Source organism: Chlamydotis macqueenii, chromosome 17 (genome assembly GCF_036417535.1).
Source record: "Chlamydotis macqueenii isolate bChlMac1 chromosome 17, bChlMac1.mat, whole genome shotgun sequence".
Taxonomy (NCBI): domain Eukaryota; kingdom Metazoa; phylum Chordata; class Aves; order Otidiformes; family Otididae; genus Chlamydotis; species Chlamydotis macqueenii.
The window spans coordinates 2,081,651-2,104,723 of NC_141572.1; the positions used below are offsets into that span (position 1 = coordinate 2,081,651).

Genomic DNA, 23,073 nt, shown 5'->3' on the forward strand with positions numbered 1-23,073 from the left:
CGGTGGCAACCAGCCGCTTGCTTAACTTTGGAGCGCTGCGGATTGAGCAACCCTGTGCTGCCGTCAGCAGTTCTTGTTTGCAGACTCTGCGAGGGGGCTCAGGGCAGCTCCTCAGCGGGACCCCTGCATGCTGCACGGCTCCTACGGGCACCATCACCCAGCCCACGGTCCTGCTGCACCCACGCTGCAAGGCCAGCAAAACAGGATCGACTGGGGATGAAAAGGGGGAAAAAAAAGCATCGTTCACCTTTAGATAGGATTTATTTGAGGAGAATCCCTGCGATACTGGAGGCAGACAGGGGTTTAGGAGAACTGCACAGACTAAAGGCTTGTGAAACGGTAGGAAACAAGGCAGGCGGAGGGCAACACGGCAAGCTTCTCCCTCCTGCCCGCTGCCTGCGTTCAGAAGGCTGCGAAATCCAAAATGAAACATGCTCTGCTGAGACACGAGGCTGAGGCTTCCTAAACGCATCACAAATCCGTCAGAAGACACATCTGCACGACAAATAAAACCACCTGCTGGGCGTTTTCTCTCTCCAAAAACGTTCTCAACAGCCACTGCATTTCGTAGCGCTCCTGCGCACCCCCTGAAGGCTCCGTGTATCTGTAATGCAAACTGCCTTTGGAAGTATCTTCCCAAAATAGCAACAGAAATTACCAACACAGTTTTTAAAACCTACAGGCAGAGAACGGCAGAGCCTGCCCGTCCTCCCGGTGATCCCACCAGCGAACCGCATCCCAGCGAGACCCCGCAACAGCTCCCGTCTCCGCGTCCCCAGCCCGGGATATCTCACCAGCGCCAGCGTGGAGGGTGTCATTCTACCCACGTCCCCTCGCAGCGGTGGCCCTCGATGCCTGCTGCAGCACCACTCCGGGCAACGCCAGGAAGGACCGGACCCGTGCGGCACCGTGCCTGGCTCAGCCACGGCCGCGGGACACCGTGCTGCTTGCCCCAAGCAAGGAGCTTTCAGCGCAGCAGAGGGGGCCTGGGGCACGGTGGCGGCTGCCCCCTCTCAGCTGACGCGCCACCAAACATCGAGGCACGGAAACTGGCTCTCAGGGCCGGGTTCTAGCAGCGACGCTGCGATCTTTTGGGAAACGCGGCGCTGTGGGCAGTAGCCAGCTGCTGCTCCCCTGAGCGCACACACGGGCACAGAAGCCGCTCACAGGAACGGAGAGAGCTCAGCGCTCTGGACAAAACACCGGGCTGCTGGGGGGGCGCTCGGTGCACCAGCCCCTCCTCGAACTGTGCCCCCGCGGGCTCACGCACAGGCTGTGGGTCCGTTACGAAGGTCGGTGCTGGAAATCACCCCCACTTTGAGGGGCTGCCTTCCCCCGCGAGCGCCCCGCAGACCCCGGCTCTCCGAGGGCAGCGCAGCACGTCTGCTCCTGCCAGGCACGCCATTACAAAACCCCGCTTTTGAACATTTGAACCTGCGCTGGCACTTGACAAGCTCCCCACGAGCACGCCGCGGTATTCCCAGAAAAGCAACGTCAAATTTGGAAACCTGTTAGCACAAATCATTTTAATCTCTCCGCTCACCCGTGCTCCGTACCAGAGCACGAGAGCAGCGCAGCTGTGCAGCGGGGAGGCTCACCGCGGACGTTCAGCACAAGCAGCTGGCATGGCCGGGCTCCGGCTCGCAGGGGAGGACGTGAGAAGGGGTTTCAAGCTGTGAGATGTTTTTTGGACACAGACCGAGCACGCAAACAAACACGGCGAGGGACAGAACAAAGGCCCGCGCAATGCACGCTGTACCCTTCCCACAGAAGATCGCGGCCCAGCTCATGCTGCCGGCTGAGAACACGCAGCCAGCAGCACCAGGGACTGCGACTCCGGCCACGAGTCCCAAGGAACTTGAGCTTGCTACGGAAACAGCGTGGATCTCGCATCCCTACCAGGGGTCCGGTGACAGGTGGGCAGAGCAGGGAGACAACACGGACGTCTGGGTGGCCTGCGAGGCACCGACGCAGCCGCTCGGGACGTCTGCCACCCCCCTGCCAGGGGACCCGCAGCCCGCGCCCGCCCAGCGGGAGCTGCAGCCGCCCAGCCCCCAGCTGCCACCAAAACCTTTCGTCCCAAAAGCCGAGGCTAAGGCCGAGCGAGACCCGCGGGCGCAGCCTCGCACCGAGCGCTCGCTCGCCCAGGCCGCTGCCACACGCGCTCGCCCCGGCAGAGCAGGGCGGCCTCGGGCGCCTGGACGGACGGACAGCCGTGGCCCATGGGTGCCTCTTGACGGGCCGCGGGCCCGAGCTGCTCTCCGTGCAGGGCAACGCGCTGGTGACGGGGGGCACGGCCTGGTGCTGGGGTCCCAAAGGAGAGCGGGGGTGAGGGGAGCGTGCTGGAAGGCAGGAAAAAGGGGAAAAAAGGTCCACGAGCATCCCGCACCGAGCACCCTGCACCGCGCTGCTCTGCACGACGTGCACCGCACGGCACCGCACCGCTCCGCGCGCCGAGCACCCCGCATCCCGCACCCGGAGCACCGAGCACCGAGCACACCGAGCACCCCGCATCCCGCACCCGGAGCACCGAGCACCGAGCACACCGAGCACCCCGCATCCCGCACCCGGAGCACCGAGCACCTTGCACACCGTGCACACCGAGCACCCCGCATCCCGCACCCGGAGCACCCGGAGCACCGAGCATTCCACGCCGCTCTGCGCACCCTCTGCTCTGCGCCGTGCTCCCGCACCGCGCCCCTTGCACCGAGCACCGTGCACACCGAGCGCTGCCCGCGGTGCTCCCCCCGCGCAGCCGCCGCTGTCACCCCCCGGGCCGGTGCCGAGGAGGTGCTGGCGGCACCCGCAGCCGTGCCGTGCCGTGCCGTGCCGTGCCGTGCCGCGCCGCGCCGTGCCGTCCCCCACGCCCCACTCACCGGGGCCGGGGCCGCCGCCGCCGCCGGCCCGGAGCCGCGCGAAACGCGGCGACGTAACACGTACGAGGGGCCGGGATCCCCGCGCCGCCCCACTGCGCATGCGCTCCGCCGGTGGCGGGCGGGCGGGCGGCACCGGGCGCGGGCTGGCGGCGGCGGAAGGTCACGCGACGCGCGTGTGCGCGCCTGAGGGGGGCCGTGCGTGTCCCTGCGTGTGCCCGGGGCACGCGCGCGCTCCGCGGGCCCCCGCACGGCTCCGGTCCCTGCGCGGTCCCGGGACGGGGGGTGCCCGCGCCGGCAGCGATCGCCCCCAGCGGCCCCGGGGCGCTGCTCGCACAGCGCCCGGCAGCACCGCGAGCCGGGGGGCAGCGCGGGGGAGTGCCACGGGAGGTGCCCCCCCCGGGAGGGAAGAGGGGAGCACGTCAGGGGGCGACCTTGACGGCCAGTTGGTCTGCGGTTGGCTGCAATTACTGCTGTTAATTAATCACCGCTCGGGTGAAACCCGCGGCGTGTCCGCAGCCCCGCTGCCCCCCCGATCCGCAGGCACGGAGGAGCCGGGAGCCCCCCGTGGTCTGACCGCCCCACCCCCGCGGGAGCTGGGGGGGCAGGCTGGAGGAGCCCCCTGCCGCCCCCTTTGCCGTGCACGCCCCGGCTTTCACCAAAGGGTCTCCTTTGCCCCCCGCAGCCCCGGCGGGGGGGCGTCCCGCCTGGCAGCGATTCCCTGGGAAAACCACCCTCCGCCGTGTCCCACCCGGCTCCCAGCGCGAGGCCTGCGCAGGCTGGAAAAGCAGAGCATCCCGCAGCCGCCCTTGTGCGCCAGCGACTCCCGAGCAGCTCTCGTCTTCTGGTTTTTTTTTTTATTTTGCCTCACAAGGTAGAGTACATCCAGGGAATGTGCAATGTACAAGGAAAGTGCTGAGCAGGCGAGCGCGAGGGGAGGCGGGGGTGCCCCACGGGGCCCGGGGCTCGTAGCTAGCAGGCGGCACGCTCAGTCGGAGGGCGCGTCGGGGGTGACGAAGGTGCCCTTCTGGTCCCACTGCATGTCCCGGATGCGGCGGATGGACTGGATCTGGGGCTGGAAGGCAGACCACTCGTTCCAGTGTCGGAAGTCTCCGGTCTCGAAGAGGTACTGGTAGCCTCGGTAGCCAGGGTACTGGTACCCGACCCAGCTGCAGGGAAAGCAAACAGAGGGCACCTGAGCGGGGTCCTGACACAGCCGGCACGCTCCTGGGAAGCCGGCAGAGCCCCCTGCCTCCCGTGCGCTGGGTGTGACCCACCGGGCTACGCTGGCTTACGTTCCACTGGGCACCTGCACGCTGCCCACGCGGTCGCAGAAGCCGTACGCCCAGAGGCTCGGCACGTCATCCTCCTGGATTTCCATCTTGTTGCCCTTGAAGTCAGCAGACTCATACAGGGAGATTTTGTGGTCCTCAGTGTCCTGGGGAAGACAGAGAGAAGGTGCTGGGTGGCACGGACGAAGCCCTGGAGCTCGCTGCGATGGGGCATCGAGCAGCCCTGGCCAGATCCTGCTCAGTGCTTTCTGCTCCTGGACCACTCACCATTTTGATGGGACGCATGGACATGAAGCAGTCGCTCCGGTAGCTGCTAGACCAGGTGTCCCAGCGAGGGTACTCGCCCTTCTCCAGGATGAACATCTCCCCGCGCATGTTGGCCTGCTCGTAGGCCACCCAGCTGGGGAGAGGGGTAGGACAAAAACAGCGGGTCAGATGCCACCCAGCAGCTCCTCTGCTTTGCCAGCCTGCAGGGTGCCAGAGCGGGGCTCCCAGCAGCCAAAAAGGCTGTGGGTGCCAGGACTGGCCCCACCGTCCTGCTCCCATCTTGCTCAGAGCACAGGCGCTGCGGTATGCACCAAGCCGGCAGCTGCCGTGAAGCGCTGAGCTCGCGGGCTCTGAGCCGAGTGCTGGCTGGTGCGTGCATCGAAGGCCGGCAGCAGACACCAGCATGCTCGCAGTGCTCTGCTTCCTCAGCCCCGGGAGCGGCGGGACCCCGGGGCAGCTGGCGAGCCCTGCACGCTGCACAGCCGAGGCTCGTCCCTGCGTTATCTCAGGACTTTGACTGTTTTCCCTTTTGCACCACCAAGCCCGGGCCAAGGCTGCCCGCGCTGTCTAATCCTGGCATGCTTGCATGCTTCGCTGCCCCAGCCCCAGCCAGCCCTGGCACTCGTCCCATCGCCAGCGTGCGGGTGCTCGGGGCTCGTTTGGCTGCAGCGTCACCTCTTCAGCAGTGCCGCGAGGTACTGCTGTGCTGTGATTGTCGCAGGCTTGGGGCTCCAAAAGCCTCGGCACCACAGCAGCCCTGCGTTTGCCGCTTCCCGTTTCCCCGGAGAAGGGGGCTGTTTCTGCAGATGCCGTTTTCCTAATGGCAGGAGACATGTTTGGGTTCCACCAGCAGTACAACCTCACACTGACTTCTCAGGCTGAGCTTAGTTGATGTGGGTTCTGTCTTTCCCAAAGTACATTTTTGGGCGCACTCTCAGCAGTGACTCTCAAGAGGACTCAGGATTTCGGACCCCCGTGACGCTTGAGTACTCTGTTCACCCTTTCTACACCTGCTGCAGTTTCCCAGGCCCCGCACCTGAGCTCCTCTGGGGCTGCTCCCCCCCTTTCATTTCAAGACAAGTTGGATATTCTGAGTTCCTAATAAAAAAGTTGTTGTTACTGCTATGTGGTGTCATTCAAGGTGACCACAGTCGCTTTGCCCCATCCCTCAGGGCTGTCGTCAGGGCATCCTCCCCGCAGCACTGCCAGCCCCTGGCTGTCCCGCCGCTGCCAGCCAGCCCTCCCAGGCGTGTGTTTCCAGCCAGGCGCGGCCGCGGTGAGATGCTCTTTCAACACGAAAATCATCCGTCTGTGCAGTTATCATCTGGTTTGGCAATCGTTTTGGTCCCTGCCTGTGTCAACTGTTCCCACGGCTTTCGGACCTTACCAGCCCCTTTATTGCTGCTCAGCTGCCTGGGAGCAGGGGACGCTGCCTGCCCTCCCCTGCCCATTCCAGCTTTGTCTCTGTGGTGGCCCTGGCCACCAGCCCGGTCCAAGGCACTTGCCTCATTTCGCCTTGGCTCCTCTAAAAACTGCAGGTCTGTAGCCTTTCACGGGCAGCGTCAGGGAGCAGATCTGATGGACACCTCTGGTGCCCTTTGCTTTACAGGTGGCCCTGGCAGCCTTCCCACCTGCCCGGGCCATTCTGCCGTCCTCGAAGGAGCCTCGGGATCCCCAGCCCCGCTCCCACGCTGGCCCTGCTCTGCGCCCGGGCTGTGGGGAAACACCCCTGCACGTCACGCTGCGCCCGGGGCTGCTCCCCAGGACCACGTCCCCAGGGACGCAATCCCCTCCGTGGCTGGGGTCACTTACGGCCCAGAAGTGACGATGACGCTGCGCACCCGGTCGAAGCCGCAGTCCCCCAGGTTCAGGCACTCGGTGGTGAACTCCATCTGCCTGCCCTGGAAGTTCTCCTGCTCGAAGACGACGATCTGGGGGCAGAGGAAAAGGGTCGGATGGGGACAAGGCTTCCTGCAGCTTTTCGGGTCTGGTACTCAGGTGGGCTCTGTGCCCGACCAGCCCCGTCCCAACATGGGCCGAGCACAGGAATGTCCCCTGCTGACAGCCATCCTCGCTCTGAGATGGCCTCATCCTGCCCCCAGTTTTGCTGCTGCAAAGCCACGTCTCCCTGTGCTGGTGCCCACATCAGGCCCCAGCCGGGCTGGGATGGAGCTGCTCTTCCATGAGCTGCATCCATGCCGTGGCCTTTGCTGCCTGGCAAGGGCCAAGTGTTGCTGGAGCCCTTGCATCGCTCACCCCTTGTCCCCAGCCCCGCTGCAGCACCTTGGTGGCACACTGCCCCGGCGTCACTGCGGCGTTTTGGTGCTGGCCCTGTCACCTGCAGCCTCCTCCTCCACCCCACCACAGCACCACAGGACCCCTACACTTGGAGGGTGACCAGAGGGAGGGGGTGGCAGCACCCAGCCCTGACGCCGTGACCCGAGGGAGAGCATTTCCAAAGCCTGCGGTCCCCAGCGAGCTGTCTCAGCCAAGGGGCACCCGGAGCGTCCCTCCTGCAGCAGCCCCACAAGCAGCTGCCCGAATCCTGCACCTAGAGAGCTGCTGCCCAGGAGGGACGGCATCGTCTGTGCTCCCTCTGCTCTTGGAGCAGGGTCCTTCCCCTCGGGATGCCTGTACTCTCCTCCTGCCGACTGCTCCAGAGATGCTGCCGCCGTCCCTCGCCCCCGCGCCGCGTCCCTGCGCGTGGGGAGCTGCAGGGCTTACCCTGAAGGCTTCTGTGGAGGGCTCCTCACCCTTGCTGTTTGTGACAGGAGCAGGATCGAGCGATGGAGTTGGTGCTGGGGCTGCCTTCTCCTTCTCCTCCGCAGCCTGGCCGGGAGCAGCGGGTTTTGTGGTCTCAGACATCGCAGTGTTGGGCTCAAGTCTGGGACAGGGCACCAGGCAGAGAGGCCAGCAGCAGATTAGAGGGGAGGCATGGATATGGGCACCCACCACCCTCCCTGGCTCTCGCCCTGCCCTGGGACGGTCGCGCTGGGATGGGGGCCTCAGCAATGGGGTGGATGGCTGGGGCTGGAGAGGAGCTGCTGGGAGGTTCTGCAGGCAGCGGGGTCCTGCCTTCACCAGGAGGACCGTGAGAGATCCCGGGTGTCCACACTCCTTCTGCGGCCAGGAGAGCCTTGAGCCTTGTCCCACCACCGCAGGGGTGCCCAGGGCAGCCCCGCGCCCCCGTGCCCAGCCGCTCCCTGCTCTCCCCAGCCAGGCACGGGCCTGGCGCTGCACCAGGTGCTGGGGCCATCCCGCACGGGGTGTGCCTGGGAGCCTGGCTGGGCACCGGGGCGGCATGTGAGGGGTGGGAAGGGGACAGCCCAGTTCACATGGAGCCCTCCGGCGGGCACCCTGCCGATGGCCCCATGGATGAGTGTCACCAGCGGCTTCCCGGGGAGCAGGGGCAGCAGGATACTGAGCACCGGGATGCTCGCAGCCGCGGTGGCCGCAGCAGTGGTCACGGCTGAGACCCTGCGTTTCCCTCTCCCCCCCTCAGGTCCAGCTGCAGCCCGGTGCCTGGGGACTTTGTTCTCTTACCTGGGCAGCTGCTGCTTCTTGTTGGAGTGAGCGGGCTTGTGCTTCGGGGCGCAGCGAGGCCCCTGCTTTATAGCCTGGCAAGGGCAGACCCCCGGGCGGGCGCACAAAGGAACTGCCTGCTCATCAGTGTCTGCGCGGCCGCCCAGTCATCACATCCTGCAAAGCGCTGGGCGAGCTGGAAGCCTCTCCCCAGCCCCGTGCCCAGTCGCTGAACCCAGCACTTTCTTTTGTGCCCGCGGCACAACAGAAGACCTGACCGTGCCACTTTGCAGCGTGCGGCGGCACCCGCTGCCCCGCGTGCGGCCGCCTCGACGGTGCATATATAGCCCTCGTGCCACCCGGCCGGCGCCGGCACGCCGCCCTCCCTGCCCACCAACCCTGGCACCGGCCCCGCACGGGCACCCAGCGCCGCTGCAGCTGGGGAGGGTGCGCCGGCCCCGCGCCCCGCGGCTGCATGGTGCCCAGCACCGTGCCTGCGCCGTGCCGATGTCTCCCCTCTGAACACTAAATCTCTTCCTTTAAACATCACTCCGTACCCACAAACGCCTGACTGCGCTGCCCTGAAGATGCCAGGATGCAGGATTTAAGTGTTCTGAAATGCTTCAAAAGTTGGGTTGGGTTTTTTTTTTCCACATGACGTGTAGTTGAACTGACACTTTCCAAATCATCTCAGTCCTTGAAAATGGTGTCCTCCTTGTTGTCCTTTGAGGGTGTCCCTGCTCGCTGCGCCCGTTGGCGTGGACCTTAGGTAGTTTTTAGCCCATTTAACCTGTGCTGTGCTCATTCTGTGCCACCCCTACCTTTGCCATCACCACACTGCGCGGTCCCAAATCCCGTGTGGGATCCCGGTGCATCAGTGCTGTCTCTGACTGATGGCAGGTGCAGGGCGGCGCGGGGTGGCTGGGGACACACTGGGCACTGGTCCCTGCGGTGGCTCAGCCTGCGGTGCCGCATCTCCTGCACCCCACAGTCACTCTCCGCATCGGGAGGCACCTTGGGGGGACCTTTCCCCAGCTCCCACCGAGCCTCCGATCAGCTGCTCTCCCTGTTTGCCTGCTGTCATCCCGTTCATCATGTAAACACCTGCACACTGGTTTCTTCCCAGTCCTTTCCAGTTCTCCCAGCGTGCACCACCAGCACTCCTGGGCTGGCCCCTCGTCACTGGCAGCAGTGAATCACCCAAGGCTGCGCGTTCAGAAAGCTCCAAGCCCTCAGTTTTGCCGTCATCTTTCATTCCCCAGGAGTGTGAAGTGTCAACCAGCAGCAGGGGGATCCAGCTGCACTGCTGGGTTATTGCCCAAAATCCTGAACAAAATGGATTTATCGATCCCTTCTTCTTTTCCCGCGGTTTTTCGGCGGGCCGTGACGTGCCTGCAGGCGGGGCCGGGTGCAGTGCTGCCACCTGCTCTCCTCTGGGCACTCCCCTCAGTCTGGTGTGTCGCTTGATGCTGGGCAGCTTTTTATGATTCATGGCTTTCAGTTTGCACTCATTTTCATGTTGGATAGACACATTTCTATTTTAAGCTGCATTCTCCTCCTCTCGGAGCCAGGGTGGATTTTTTAACCGTGCTGCCTCGCCTGGAGCTCCTGGGCATTAATCAGCAGGTCTCACCCACCCCCCGACTTCTGCTGCCCTGCTCCTGCCTCCGCTTTCCCTCCCAGCACCTTTGGGCTGGGGCACTGGTGAGCTGTGCTTGGAGGGGCCGAGCTCTGCTCCTGACGGCTGCTCCATGCCGCTTTGCCGAGCTCTGAGAATGTGGCAGCCCAGTGATTTTTCCCTGCGACGGTGCTGAGGAAGGGCTGAGAGCAGGGATTTGCCCTCAGCGGTTCCTGAGCCCCCTGGACACAAAATCTCTGCCCTCCCCACTGAGCATCCCTGCCGCTGGCTGCACCGTCCCGCCCTGGCACGGAGGGGCACGTGGGGTGGGCAGCTCAAATGCAGCAGAGCGTTGCCCAAGCCTCATCCCTGGTGCAGGTGGCTGGAGCTGACCCGGCTTGGCCCCAGTGGGCACCGGCGCAGGCGCACGGCCGGCGCGAAGCGTTTGTCCTGCCGCACGCGGAGCTCCGGCTGCCGCGTTCCCTGCATGGCGCTGAGCAGCACCACGGGTGCACCCAGCCGCAGCCCGGGCTCCGCACGACCGTGTCCCAGTGCCAGGGCACGCTGCAGGGAGCGAGCAAGCTAAGGTGGCCAGTAGCAAGCTGAGTTCAGCCAAATGCACGGAAGAGGATGCTCCAGCTCAGGCGCTTGGCAATTTCCCGGCAAATGCTGTCCCAAAACACAGCTCTACCCAGGAACATGGTTTTTTCCAGCCCACCAGGCTCCTTTGGCTGCTGCCCCACGGCTCCCTGCTCTGAGGGGCAGGTTGTGTGGGTGCCTCTGCAAAGTGCCCGGCCCTGGGAGCCCTGCATGCTCCCAGTACAACCCCAGGAGGATGTGGTGGCATGGGGTCACCGGGAGCAGAGCTTAAAGGTGTGTGGGTACCCACAGTGTGGATGCAGCAGGCTCTTTCCAGGTCCCTGCAGAGCTAGGAGGCTGCTGCAGCCTCCCTGAGTCTTGATCTGCATCATTAGGCCCTCTAATGCCTCTGCAAACCTGCTCCGTGCTTTCCCGTGCCCCCCTCCCCGCTTGTTACAATGCTCCGTGGCTGCCATGTGCTCGTCCTGCAAGAGAGCTCCCCCGATTTTGGGGAGAGCCGCTCTGCCCTGGCAGGAGAGCAAGCGCTGCCGCAGGTGGAGACACATCTTTACTCCCACTTCCCAAAAATGTGAGTGAGAAAACCTCCCCACAGCCCCAGGCGAGGCCGGGGGCAGGAGCAGCGCTGCTGGAGCCGGGGGCCGTGGCCCCAGCCCAGCTGCGTCCCGGGGCAGGGCACGTGGCAGGAGCACCGCAGACCCCAGGGATGACGCCTCGGCTGCGGAGCTGTGGGGCCGAGGGTCAGAGCCCGTGTCCGGTGGGCCAGGGGAGCGGGAGCTGCGGCGTCCCGGCTCATCAGCTTCTCTGCAGCGTTGCCTTTGTTCTGGCCGGTCCCTCCTCCCCGCCATGTGCTGAGTTAGGGGTTTCGGTAATGCTCTCCTGGGCTCTGTCTCTATCTGGAGGCTATAAAAACCCATCCGGAGGGTTGCTGGACATGTCACCTCCCCGGGCACCAGCGCCTCACCCCAGGTAAGTGCGGCAGCCTGGCGTCAGCTGCCCCTGCCCTGCGTGGCTGAGTCCTGGGAGTGGAGCAGTGTGAGGATGCGTGGAGGAGGCTCCAAGAGCCGGGGCTGGACCCTGCTCCACAGGCATGACCCAGCCGAGGGCTGCGGGGTCCTGCAGCCGGGGCACGAGCCAAGGGCAGCCGCCAGGGATGGGCTGTGGCACCGCTCTGCCGTCACACGTCACATGGGGAAACGGCAGCGGGACAATCGGGGGCATCACTGGCCGGGGCAGTGGGGCAGGGTGCTGCTGCTCAGCGTGGGCATGTGGCCACCTCTGCTGCGCTCCTGGCTCAGCACTGCCCTGGCTGCAGCCCCGGGCACTGGCCCTGCCCGCGCGGGCTGGGCACGCCTGGGGACCTGCGTGGGCTGCCTGTGCCAGGGCGTGGGCTCGGGAGTCTGACTGCGAGAGGAGAGGGCAGCTGTGGGCAGCCCCACACACGGGTGGGCAGCGTGCTCACCCCGCTGCGGTGCTGCGCCGTGCTGCCAGGACGTGGCAGCCCCAGGTGGTGCTGCCTCCATCTGTCTGCACCGGCTGGGCATCCCATGGCCTGAACCCCAATCCTGGGATGCGGGTGTCCCAGGGAAGGGCCAAGTCCCCAGCACGGGGCTGGGGGGTCTGGCCTGGCTGCAGCGGTGAGGGCAGGCTCGTGGGACCAGTGATGCACCAGCCCCGGGGCAGGCTTTAACAGTTCTGTTCCCCTGTGCCCAGCAGAGCCACCATGACCCACCGCTGCAGGAGATCCTCCGGTCTCTGGAAGGTACGGGAGCCCGAGAAGGACCGGCAACACAGCCTGAGCCCCGAGAACACCCGGGCAAAGGGGTGCAGTGTCCGCTCGGCCCCCTGACCTGCTCCGTCCTCCCCAGATCGTGGTGTGGGATGAGGCTTTCTTCCAGGGCAAGAAGCACGAGTTCACCACCGACTGCTACAGCACCCCGGAGCACGGCTTCAGCACCGTCCGCTCCTGCAAGATCGAGAGCGGGGCGTGAGTGGGGGTCACAGGGGGCTGCCACCCCACTGCGCTGTGGGACCCCACGGATGGAGGGGGGTTGGAGGATGGAGGTCTCTGGTGCTTTTCACCACCCGAGCCATGGGGCTGCATCCGCCGGGGAGCGGCTTCATCTCCACGGGGTGCAGCAGGCTCTGTTCTGGGTGTGAGTGGGGTGGCAGGCACCACAGCGGTCTCACCTCCCCTCCCACCCCTGGCAGGTGGGCAGGCTTCGAGCACTGCGGCTTCCAGGGGCAGCAGTTCGTGCTGGAGCGCGGCGAGTACCCGTGCTGGGAGGCGTGGAGCGGCAGCAACTCCTACCATGTGGATAGGATGTGCTCCTTCCGCCCCATCGCCTGCGCCGTGAGTACCCCCACCCTGGCTCCCTGCCACGGGGCTGGCCCCCGGAGCCCACCGCCGGGCCGGTCCCCGGAGCCCACCACCGGCCAAGGGGCTGGGCAGGGCAGCCGTGCCGACACCGTGCCCCTCTCTGCGGCAGGACCATGGGCGCAGCAGGCTGGTGCTCTTCGAGGAGGAGAACTTCCAGGGCAAGCGAGGGGAGCTGAGCGATGACTGCCCCTCGCTGCCTGCCCTGGGCTGGGGCAGCAACGCTGTGGGCTCCTTCCTCGTCCGCTCTGGCGCGTGAGTACCCTGGGGGCTCGCACCCCGCCGGGAGGCACACACTGGGGCTGAGGATGCTCCAGCAGCTGCCGGCACCCTGCCCAGTGCCCGCAGTACCGGGTGCTGGCAGCCCTGAGCCGCCGCCGCTCTCTGCTTTGTCGCAGGTGGGTCTGCTCGCAGTACCCCGGGTACCGGGGCTTCCAGTACCTCCTGGAGAGCGACAGCCGCGCGGGCGAGTACAAGCATGTGCGGGAGTGGGGTTCCCACGCGCAGACGGGCCAGGTCCAGTCCATCCGCAGGGTCCAGCAGTGAGCGCCGGTGCCGGAGCCGCTGTGCCGCCAGCCGCGTGCCCGGGGCACCGTCTCTCCTGCCAGGTGGCGGGGGCAAAGCTCAATAAAGGTTCAGTTGTCCAAGCCAGCGCGCTGGCAGTTGGGGAGGGGGTGCCGTGGGGGTGTGCGGCTGGGAGCGATGCCATGCCCAAGGGCACAGCAGGGGCTCTGCAGGGGCAAGGATGGGGTGGGGGGGACACGACCGTCCTGTTCTGCCCCTGCAGCCAGCACAGGCATCCACACATCCCTGTCACAGGCCTGGCTCACATATGGAGCTGCAATGCGGTGCCATGGCCTGCGCTGGGCCCCACAGCCAGCCCCCCGACCAGCGGGGCAGGGGCACAGTGGTCGGTCCCGGTGCAGGGGTGGGCGCTGAGCCAGCGGGAGCAGCAGTGCAGCCCTTGCACAGCGCTGCACATCCATCCCGCTGCTGAGGACGGTGGCTGTCCCGTTCCTGCGCCAGCTCAGGGGGTCTGCAGGACCCACACATCCCCGCCGCCCCGCAGACCCCATCCGCCCTGACAGCACCCGCCCGGGGCCGTGCTGCAGCTCCCGCACGGCTGAGGAGGGCACCGTGCAGCTGCTGCCGAGCCTCAGCCTTGCTCTGGAGCTGGAAGGTGCTGCAGGATCTGGGAAGCTGCAGCTGTATGCTGTGCACCCACCCATGCACACCCCTGCGCTCACGCACACCCGTGCACACCTTTGCACCCACACCGGCTCGCCGGCCTCGCAGCACCTCCCATTCCCAGAGCAGAATGGGTGGGCGAGCCGCGCACCAGGCCAAGCCGGGTGCTGGCCCCGGAGCGGTGAGGTGACACTGTGGGCTCTGTGTTCACCTCGGCAGCGCAGCAGGCAAGGACAGGGGCTGCTCCTCCCTGCCTGACCCGGACCGTCACTGCAGGAAACCTGGGGCAGCAAGAAGCCATTGGGGGCTGCTAGTAAACCATCTTCTTCAGCTCGTGAGAAAGCAGCGGTTAACTGAAGCTGCATATGTGATAGGGAAAAATGGTGTGGAAAAACTTCCAGTTTCAGCAGAGCTCTGGAAAAAAGGTTTGACGCGATGAAAATATCTCATTCCTGACATTTGCAGCAGAAGGACCACCATCAGAGAGAATGCTGCCCAGGAAGGGATTCTCTCCGCAGGAAATCACAATTAAAAAAGCAGAATAGAAGAAGAAACAAAAAGTTTTGGGATGGGCTGAGTGAAACCCTCCTGCCACCCCAGAACAAATCCATCTGGCGCCGGCTGGCAGCGAGACCTGGACAGGCAGAGCTTCCCAGCCCCTCCACGGCCTCAGCTGGTGAACCCCGGTCCTGGCCAGACCCCCCTGCCCTGCCCAGCCCCAGAACCCCGGGGGGATGTGGGGGGCCGGGCCCACACACACCCAGGCAGGGCGGGCAGCTGGCAAGGGGACCGGTGGGTCCCCGGCGGGGACCTGGAGAACAATGTGAGAGCCCAGCAGCTGCAAAGTGCTGCGGAGGGGCTGGAGCAGCCCCCCGGCCCCCGGGATGGGGGTGTGCCCCCAACCCCGCTGCGCACGGCCGTGCGCTGGCGCCGTGTCCGTGTCCCCAGGCTGGGCTCTGCCACCCCGCCGTCCCCGCGGAGCACGGGGATCCTGCGCACCGCATCCCGGCGCGGTTTGTCCGCAGCGCTGCCTGCCCGGCATCCCGTGTCCCCTACCCCCCCCCTCGGCTGTGGGGGCCATGCCACCCCAAATGGCTGTGGGGAGCCCCTGCCACCACGGCGGGCCGGTGTCCTGGGGCGGGGGGGGGCGGTGGGGCTTGGGGAGCGGTGAGGGGCGGCGGGCGGGGGGTGCGGGTTTGGCGGGGGGCGCCTCGGCCGCATCGCCGGCACTGACATTGAGGGGGAGTTGCAGCATCCTCTGCGCCGTGGGTAGGGCCGGGCCCGGCGGGGGCTGCGGGGAGGAGGGGTTTCCACGGGCGAGCTCTTTCTCGTGGATGCTCTCGGGAACGCGCCGCCACAAAGCAGTTGCACGGCGGCCGGGAGCGTGCGGAGCCCGGCGGCCCCCGAGCCCGGCCCCCCCGCCCCGGAAAGCAGGTACAGCATCGCTTAACGCTTCTCTCGGCTCTTTCCCGGGTGGAAACGTGGCCCCTCTCCGGGCGCTGGTGGGGGTCGGGGGGCTCAGGGGCGTCGGGCGAGTCCGACCTACAACCGCGGAGGCCGCGATGTCCGGACGGGAGCCGGGGTTTGGGGAGGGGGAATGCTGCCCGGGATGCTGCCGCGGGGCACGGCCGCTGCTGCGGGCACCGCTCCCGCGAGCACCCGGGGCTGCTGCTCCATCCCCTCGGCCTCCAAAAAACAACACCAGTCCCCCAACCCCCCCTTTCTTATTCCCTGGTTAGAAATAATTCCCAGCGACCCCACCCGCAATGGCAGGAGCCGCCGGCTCCTCCCGGGGGGCACCGGGCCGGGGGGCAGTCCGGGCCCCGCACCCTTTGTCAGGGCTGGGAGCAGCAGCACCCGCAGCGCCTTCCCGGCGATGCCCGGTCCGAATGGCAGCGCCCGGGCACCGCCTGCAGCCCCCCCGCAGCATTAACTGATGCCCTCGCATGTTTGTATTTATTTTTCAGAAACCTCATCAAGAATAGGGCTCGAGACAGGTAAATGGATTCTTGCCTGATTTTTCCTGCTGCTGGAAGGAAATGTAGGCAAAAAAGCTGCTTTACTTCTTTGTCCCGAAACCACCATTTTCTGCTAAGCCTGTGATCTTAGGTAGGGGGTTGGATTTGGGGCTGGGGCCAGCACCCCTCCAGGGCCCTTCAGCCCAGCCCTCCCCCTGCAAGGAGCTAACCTGACAGATGCTGCCGGGCTGCTTTTGGGGAGCCATTTTCTCTCCCTCATTGTCTCAGCGCCTTTGTGTCTGCAGTCGCAGCCCGCCCCGGCAGCCAGGAGGAGCAGAAATGACCAGGTTTTCGGTCCCCTCTGGGCTGGCAGGGAGCCTTTCCCGCTGCCCCCCACCCCTCTTACCAGGGCTGCAGACAAAGGCAGGCAGCGCTGGCATCGCTGCGGCAGCGCCAGAGCCCGGGCTGTGCCGGGTGGCAGCAGGGATGGGCAGCACTGGCAGGGCCGAGGGCAGGGGCGCGTTGGGTGCCCTGCCAGGAGCTGGGAGGTCAGGGGTGCCCAGACGCCGCATCTCGGACATCGCCTCTCCGGGCACGGGCAGCAGAGCCGCCAGCACGGTGCCTGCTTGTGGCAGAACTTGCGCTCCCCGCCAGCTTTTTCCTTGCTTGGGGGGCGTTTTAGCCCCCATTTAACCCTAATGCTGCATCTGGGTGCTCAGCCCTGGGGCAGCGTATGTGCCACCAGCCCTGTGTGGCAAGAGGCAGCTCGAGCTCATGTCCGCCACGCACAAGGCGAGCGTTTGGTTAAGTGCTGCCCACACAACATTTTCTTCCCTCCTCATCTCCTGGGATGTGCTTCATCGCCGGGCGAGAGAGGCCATCCTGCAGCGGTCACCCCGTGCGCATCCCTCCTGCCCCGCCGCAGGCGCCTCCTGCTCGGATCCGGGCAGGGAATCCATCTGCCAGATGCTCGACGGCATCTCTGGTGTCTGCCGCTGCGTGGCCCCCTCCGAGCCCGACCCCGGCCCTGGCCCCACAGCAGCTGGTCTGCGGGTGCTGCCTGGCCGAGCTGTACCCGCGGCAGGGCTGCGCCTGCGACGCGCGGTGGCCATGAACCACGGGAAGCCATAGTGGCTCGGCAGCCGAACTGCAGAGTCATCACGGCCCAGCTCCCCCGGGACTTGTTGCCGTCCTGGCTTTTCCAAGCGGGCAGGGAGGGACGGGGACAGGCAGCACGGGCTGCCTGCGGGCACAGGCTGACTGCTGGCACCAGCTGCGTGTGCCCACATCTCCGCAGAGGTGGAGCAGCACCTGCAGCGACAGAGGCAGTGACAGTGGCAGCAGTGGCAGAATTCCCTTTGTGCAGGGAATTCCATTAGCAGACAGGGATGGATATTTGGACATTGCCACCACTTCTGGTGTGGTCCTTCCTGGTGCCCTCCCCGTGCCCGGTGGCAGGTCTGGATCCCCCCAGCTCTGCAAGGGGACGGGCATGGATCTGGTCCCTTCCTTTGCCCCCCAGCTGTGGGCAGCCCCCACCCACTGTGGGGAGCGCGAGCGGTGCCAGTGCTGGCAGTGGTGGGGTCCAGACCAGAGGGTGCTGGCTCGGGGCTTTAATCCTGCAGGGATGGGAAGCCGCAGGGATGGCGTGGGAGCCGAGGGTGGCTCTGCCTGCATCCCTGCCTGCCCTGCCCTGCCCTCCTGCCAGGCTCCTAGCAGCAGGATGCATCCCCCGCCGCCGGGTCAGCTCAGCTCGGCTCAGCTCCGCTCTGCCCCGGGATGACAGTGCCGCGTTGCTCTCCCTTGCTGCGTTGGTTGCTTTCTTTTGCAGCTGCTAATGACTGACCTGCGGTCTGTTCACACACAGTCCCCTGCGTGGCCTCTGCGCCGGAGCAGCCAGACAGGATGTGGGGACATTGCACCGCACTCACGTAGCCGGTGACCACAGGTAGGACCCCTGGGGACAGGGACACTGGTGGTGCCAGCCCCATCCTCTCCCCACCCCTCATGACCCGGGAGGGCTCTGGGCAGCCGGGAGCCACCCTTCGTCCCCAGGGTCCCATCCCCTCATGGGCTCTGCCCAGGCTCCATCTGGGTTGGTGGGGTCACACCATCCCCAGGACCACCGGCACAAGAGGATGTGTGCCTCACGCATGCCCAGGGGTGGGGAGGGGGCGGCCGCCGCACTGCCCAGGGTCTCACAGCATCTCTGCTCCCCAGTGTCACCAGCCCCAGGGGCACAGCCCCAGCTCCTGCCCAGCCAGACCGGCAGTGCCCGGAGGGGTGCTGGGGCTCGGCGAGCTGCCATCGCTGCCCACGTGGATGCCAGAGCCGGGCCAGCCCCAGCAGAGCAACCCGGTGCTGGCTGCCATGGGCCGGAGCCACGAGCCCAGCCGCCACAGGGGACATGGCCGAAGAGACGGCGGTGGTGACACCTGAGGACATGGGTCTGCGTGTGCATGCGGTTTTCCTGCAAGGTGCTGGGGTCCCCTTCCCTCCCATGGCTCCACCGCAGCCAGACCTGGTGCATGGGTCTCCCCACACCCCTTCCTCCGCAATGGGCAGGGCATGGGCAGGATGAGACCCCCTCTCCTTCACTGAGTGCAATGTGGGGGAAGGGGACAGGGACGGGAGCGGAGCTGTGCCAGCTCCTCAACGGGACGCGATGGCCAGAGCCCAAAGGGACCCTGGTTGTCTCCACTGATCCTGCCCATCCCTCTATCCGGCAGCAAAGTCCTGGTGCTGGGACTGCCCTGCGCTGCCGGTGCCACGTCCCGGCGGGACCCTGCCTCTCCTCTGCTTTGAGAAAACTCCCGGTTTGTGGAGCAGCCTGGAGCGTGGGGAGGGACACGGGCAGCGCGTCCTCCTCACACGGTGCCTGTGGGGGCCACGTGGGGCCAACAGTGGCCCTGTAAGCACGTGTGACCACCGCCCCGCTGCCCGCTCCAGCAAGCGTCCCTCGAGCAGGGAGGAGGGCTGGGTGTGCAGTGGGCTGGGGGCGGAGGGCAGACACAGCTCGTGGCAGGCGCTGCAGCCCCTTGAAGCCCAAAATGGAGAAGCATCCTCGTGGGGACCAGAGGGTCCCAGTGCTGCAGGAGGAGGTGACCCAGAGGAATGGGGGCAGAGGGTGCCCTGGGTGCCCCTTCCCAGGCTTATTTCTCTGTGCTCACTCCTGCCGGCAGCCCCGTGGCGAGGCCGTTTCTGATGGGGAGGGGGCGAGCTAACGGGCACCTTTCCTCTGCTCCGTGTCGTGGTTTTCCCTGCTGGGCCTCCTGCTCCCACCACGGGGCAGCGGGAGCTCAGTGGAGACCCGGAGCATCCCTGTCTCTGCAGAAGCGCTGCTCTTGCAGAGCTGCCCGTCCCCTTGCCCCAGGCACCGCCAGCGATGCTGTCACCCCTTCCCTCTCTGCTTCTTCCAGCCCCTTCAGTGCCCCCACCCCGGAGCCTTGCAGTGCCCCGGAGCCCAGCACTGCCGGGATTGTGTCCCCCCGCAGCCCGTCCCTCGTCTTCACCGGTACCAGGGGTGGGAAATAGGTGTTGTGTGGGGGCACAAGCCACTCGGGACGTTCTGTACCTCGCCAGCTTGGTGATAGGGGCAGATTGCTGCAAAGCATTTTATTTAGAAAGCAGGTTACATCACACAGGCTGAACCAGCCATTAACACCTTCCCAACCCTCAACACAGTGGCCGAGCCCAAAAGAGCCTCTCGCTTTCACGAGCTGGAGCCTCACCGCTTCCACCAGAGGCAAGCAGACCCTTTCCCGGGAAAGCGCTCCTCCGCCGGCAGACCGGCCCGGCTCTGCATGCTGTGCTGTGCTCCCATACTAACCTACTAACCTGCCCGGACCCCTGCCGCTGCCTCCGCGGGGGCCGCCGGCGCCCCCGGCAAACCGACTAACCCACTAACCGGCCCCAGCGCATGCCCTACTAACCGGCCTCGCCTCGCCTCCTGCCAACCGCGGGCCGCCAGCGCTGTCTTTAAAGGGGAACGGAAAAGCTGGGTGAGTGGGTTTGTAAGTGCCGCGTGCCGCCGCATCGGTGGTGGGCTGCACAGGCAGGGCCGGGTACGCCGAGCCCCCGCAGCGGGCAGCCCGAGCCGGCGCGAGGAGGGGGTTTCTCTCCAGCCCGCTGTGCCTGTGGAGTCTGCTGCTGACTAGGAGCCTAAAACGGTTTTATCAGCAGAAGCTTTTCAGTTCCTTTTTAAGCCAGTAGATCTCTGTTACTAACACACTGCTGAACTGAATTAAACAAACTAACCCTTGCTGCTTTTCTCTTCATTTCTCTTCCAGTACATGTGTCCTCTACGGCAGACCGATTGTGCCATGCTTCTGTTACTAACCGCCTGTACTAATCGCTCCTGACTTGTTTCTCTGTCGCTACTAACAAAATCTCTTTGCACCCTAACTCCCAGACGCCATTCGCCATGACGAACGAGCAGCGGCCTCCTCCCGGACTCCCGGTTGCTAACCTGCGCAGCCCCGTTCTCAGTGCTGCCGAGCATCTTCGTCTCCCGCTCGGTGCGATGGAAAGGAGGATGCTCAGGCTGGGGGGCTTTGCAAATTTCCCTATTGGCCATCTGTTTTCCAAGAAATTTCGTGTGGCTGAATGAAGAAAAGAGGCTGAGTGGCAATGGGGCCACGTGTAATGACCGTAAAGGTCCAAACTCTGCTGAGATTCAGCCAAAGAGCGATGCTATTGCCATGAGCCCCCCAGAGCCCGAGCTCCCGGCTCTCCCGGGGCCCCGGTTCACCCGTCATGGGGAATGGTCTCGTGCTGCTCCCCGCATCGGCACGCGGGCACCGGGGCGGCCGCAGGGCTCTCCCGGGCTCCTCTCTTCACTCCCTTTGTCTCTCCACAGTTTGTGTTGTGACTCTGATGCATGTGGAAGCCGCTGCTAGCAGCGTGGTCCCGACTAACCGCACGGCGCCGAGGGCTGCGTCTAACTCTAACAGCTGGGTTGGTACTTGCAGGGTCCCCCCCGGCCCCGAGCCGGACGGGCAGGAGCGAGCGGCGGGCGGTGGAGGGTGGCTCTGCAGCCGGCTGCCTGGCAGAGCCAGGGTGCTGTCCCTGTGCTTTGCTTTCTGTCCGCCTGTCAGTCAGATAAACGTCCCCTGCCTCTGCGGGGATTCTGCCGGTGTTAAGGCTCCGGGATCTGGCCCGTCTGTGTGGGTCTGGCATTCAGGCTAGCGACCCGTGGTAAGACACCGTTCGCAGTAAGCGCTGGCCGTACCAGCGGTGCTGCGATGACCAAGGGGCAGAACCAAGCCCCGCGCACCAGGAGAGCATGGTGGCCCTGTGCTGCTGGCCGGGGCAGGGGCTGGCTCACAAGGACATCCCAGGTGACAGCAGTGGGGGGGCTGCCTCAACCAAGGGTCAGCGCAGCTCTATCCAGGGGTGTACGGATCCAGCCAGCATCCAGCTCCAGCTGCTCTCTCTTCCTTTGTCCTTGGTGGCTTTGGTTGTGCTCACTCACCCCATGGCAAGGACCTCCCCAGACAACCCAGTGTCACCAGCCAGCTTCAGTTTCATCCGACAGCAGCTCTCCTGCCTGCTGTTGGAAGGCAGAGCCGGAGCGGGGTCTCCTCGGTGGCCAAGATCATGCAGAACCACTGCCTGCCTCCCCTTGGCATCCCTGGTCCACACCGGTCACAGCCTGGTCCTTCAGCTAGGATGGCAGGGTCTTGCTGGGTCCCCTCCCGGCCCAGGTCCACCATAACCCAGTAACCACCCATCTCCCCGCCCTCTGCATGGCTGGGACCAGGGGGATTTTTGGGATGGTGCTCCTGTGTTTGATGGAATGGGGCGGCAGGGCCCTGCTGCGGGCTGGGGGCAGAGGGGTGAGCAGAGTGGGGATGGAAGGAGCCAGGGATGGGAGGACAACACTGGTCGGGCACAGGGCAGGTGGGTGCCTGTCGGAGCAGGCAGGTTCAGGGCTCCTGAACAGGTCAGGACCACCATGAGCATTGGGGCTGGCGTTGTCAGAGCCCACTGGTCACGAGGGGCTGCCCTCCCTGCCCCACAGACCCCCCCTTGCTGCTCCAGAGCAGCCTTCTAGCCAGCCCCGCGCCCAGGGGTCATCTCCCCGCTGGTCACTGAGGGGAGCGATGGGGCCACAAGCCAACCAGGTGGCCCAGAGGACTCACCAGGCAAGTGCAACCCCGCACAGGCAGCAAGTGCTGCCCACGGACCCCTCGGTGGGGACACTGAGCCAGCAGCACCCCACAGCGACCACCCCTTCTGAACAGAGAGCGGGGCTGGAGGGTGAGAGAATTCACAAAACGGCTGGGCTGCTCCTTTGCTGTGCCCCAGCACCTCAGGGCTCCCTGCCCCTGCTCCCCCTTTCCCTTGGCTGGGAGAGGAGTCAGTCTGTCTGTTCCCTGTCCATCCCGCTTTGCTGTTTCCCCCCGAGCTGTCTGAAGAGGGGATGCTGCAGCACAAGAGGGACGTGATGTGCAGATCCCCCTTTACCAGCTGCAGCGACAGTGGGCGTGGGGCTGGGTCACCCCAGCAGCGATGTGGGCAGAGGTCCGGGGATGGCGCCCGGCCCTCGGGTGCCCCGTCCTGCCCGGCCCAGGCTGGGGCTGCCCTGCTCTGCCGAGACCCCGCTGCCGCCCCTCGCCCAGCACGGTGGGGCTGGATGCAGGAGCAGGGATGAGCGCTGGCGTGGGGCGAGGATGCTCCGGGGAAAGGGGTCCAGGGGCTGCCTCCGTCGTGCGAGCGGGAGCCCCGCGGGTCCCCACGGCCCCGAGGATGTCCCCGCTGCCTGTAATGACATGGCAAGTGTGCAACCACCCCGGTCTGGTGTCTTTCTGGGGCGTGGGGGGCCGGGGGGTGGGTGAGGATGGTCTGGGGGTGTCCCAGCTCCTGTGCCGTGGGGCACAGCGTGGGGCATGTGGGGACCGGGACAGGCGATCTCACCGCGGCCATCTCGGCATCCCGCGGAACGGGGTGGGTGGGGGGGACACAAATGCCACGGGCCCTGGGTGCCGCACGGGGGCAAGGGGCTGCGTCCCGGGGCAGGGAGGGCGCCGGAGGGGTGTCCCCTCCTGGGGCGCTGCCGGAGGGCGGCCCCGCAGCGGGGAAGGGACATCGGGCAGCGCAGGGGGGCGAAGGGGAGCGGCGGGCAGCGCGGGGCCGGAGCGGGCGGCGGCGGGGGGCTGCGGGGGCACCTCCCCCCGTGCGGGGCCGCGTCTGCCGGGGGCGGGGGGCCGGCCGGTAGCGGTACCGGCCCGGACCGGGAGGGCGGCGGCAGGTGGAGCTCGTGCTCCAGCAAAAACCGGCCCGGAGGAGCCCGGCCCGCAGCGGGCAGGGGGGCACAGCAGCCCCCACCCCGGCCCCCGCCCGGCCATGCCGGCGGTGCGGGAAGGCAGCCGCGAAACCG

The 23,073-nt window shown here is 66.1% G+C and overlaps 3 protein-coding genes across 4 annotated transcripts; 2 read left to right on the plus strand and 1 right to left on the minus strand.

Annotated features, from left to right (window-relative positions):
• Positions 1-3,708: 3,708 nt before the first annotated feature.
• On the minus strand, positions 3,709-7,297 carry CRYBB1 (crystallin beta B1). 2 transcript variants are annotated; one of them, XM_010122562.2, is made up of 5 exons: positions 7,157-7,297; positions 6,245-6,363; positions 4,433-4,565; positions 4,169-4,311; positions 3,709-4,042 (listed from the first exon to the last, which is right to left on the minus strand). In XM_010122562.2, the coding sequence occupies exons 1-5, from the start codon at positions 7,295-7,297 to the stop codon at positions 3,862-3,864; spliced, it is 717 nt and encodes a 238-aa protein (XP_010120864.2). In that variant the 3' UTR covers positions 3,709-3,861. The 2 variants fall into 2 exon arrangements, with proteins under 2 accessions (XP_010120864.2, XP_086617620.1); XM_086761494.1 differs by lacking the exons at positions 6,245-6,363; positions 7,157-7,297 and having other exon boundaries at positions 4,433-4,953.
• A 4,592-nt stretch (positions 7,298-11,889) lies between these two features.
• CRYBA4 (crystallin beta A4) lies at positions 11,890-13,092 on the plus strand. The gene is made up of 5 exons (XM_086761632.1): positions 11,890-11,931; positions 12,038-12,156; positions 12,381-12,522; positions 12,659-12,801; positions 12,945-13,092. The coding sequence occupies exons 1-5, from the start codon at positions 11,893-11,895 to the stop codon at positions 13,090-13,092; spliced, it is 591 nt and encodes a 196-aa protein (XP_086617758.1). The 5' UTR covers positions 11,890-11,892.
• A 161-nt stretch (positions 13,093-13,253) lies between these two features.
• LOC147598558 (uncharacterized) lies at positions 13,254-19,953 on the plus strand. Its single transcript, XM_086761744.1, has 8 exons — positions 13,254-13,296; positions 13,616-13,868; positions 14,335-14,557; positions 15,008-15,168; positions 15,702-15,731; positions 17,560-17,640; positions 17,913-18,169; positions 19,377-19,953. Exons 1-8 carry the CDS (start codon positions 13,254-13,256, stop codon positions 19,526-19,528), a joined length of 1,200 nt encoding a protein of 399 aa, XP_086617870.1. The 3' UTR covers positions 19,529-19,953.
• The last annotated feature ends 3,120 nt before the right edge of the window (positions 19,954-23,073 follow it).

What these genes read in the sequence shown, in the direction of transcription:
- CRYBB1 (XM_086761494.1), bottom strand. Translation starts at nt 4,837, where the DNA reads ATGCTGGTGTCTGCTGCCGGCCTTCGATGCACGCACCAGCCAGCACTC. An exon ending in CCATGCGTCCCATCAAAATG is followed by an intron (nt 4,312 to 4,432) that starts GTGAGTGGTCCA and finishes TGTCTTCCCCAG; the next exon opens with GACACTGAGGACCACAAAAT. An exon ending in GTGCAGGTGCCCAGTGGAAC is followed by an intron (nt 4,043 to 4,168) that starts GTAAGCCAGCGT and finishes CTTTCCCTGCAG; the next exon opens with CTGGGTCGGGTACCAGTACC.
- CRYBA4 (XM_086761632.1), top strand. Translation starts at nt 11,893, where the DNA reads ATGACCCACCGCTGCAGGAGATCCTCCGGTCTCTGGAAG. An exon ending in TCCGCCCCATCGCCTGCGCC is followed by an intron (nt 12,523 to 12,658) that starts GTGAGTACCCCC and finishes TCTCTGCGGCAG; the next exon opens with GACCATGGGCGCAGCAGGCT. An exon ending in TTCCTCGTCCGCTCTGGCGC is followed by an intron (nt 12,802 to 12,944) that starts GTGAGTACCCTG and finishes GCTTTGTCGCAG; the next exon opens with GTGGGTCTGCTCGCAGTACC.
- LOC147598558 (XM_086761744.1), top strand. Translation starts at nt 13,254, where the DNA reads ATGCCCAAGGGCACAGCAGGGGCTCTGCAGGGGCAAGGATGGG. An exon ending in CCCCCCGCCCCGGAAAGCAG is followed by an intron (nt 15,169 to 15,701) that starts GTACAGCATCGC and finishes TTTATTTTTCAG; the next exon opens with AAACCTCATCAAGAATAGGG. An exon ending in GCATGCGGTTTTCCTGCAAG is followed by an intron (nt 18,170 to 19,376) that starts GTGCTGGGGTCC and finishes CCCTCAACACAG; the next exon opens with TGGCCGAGCCCAAAAGAGCC.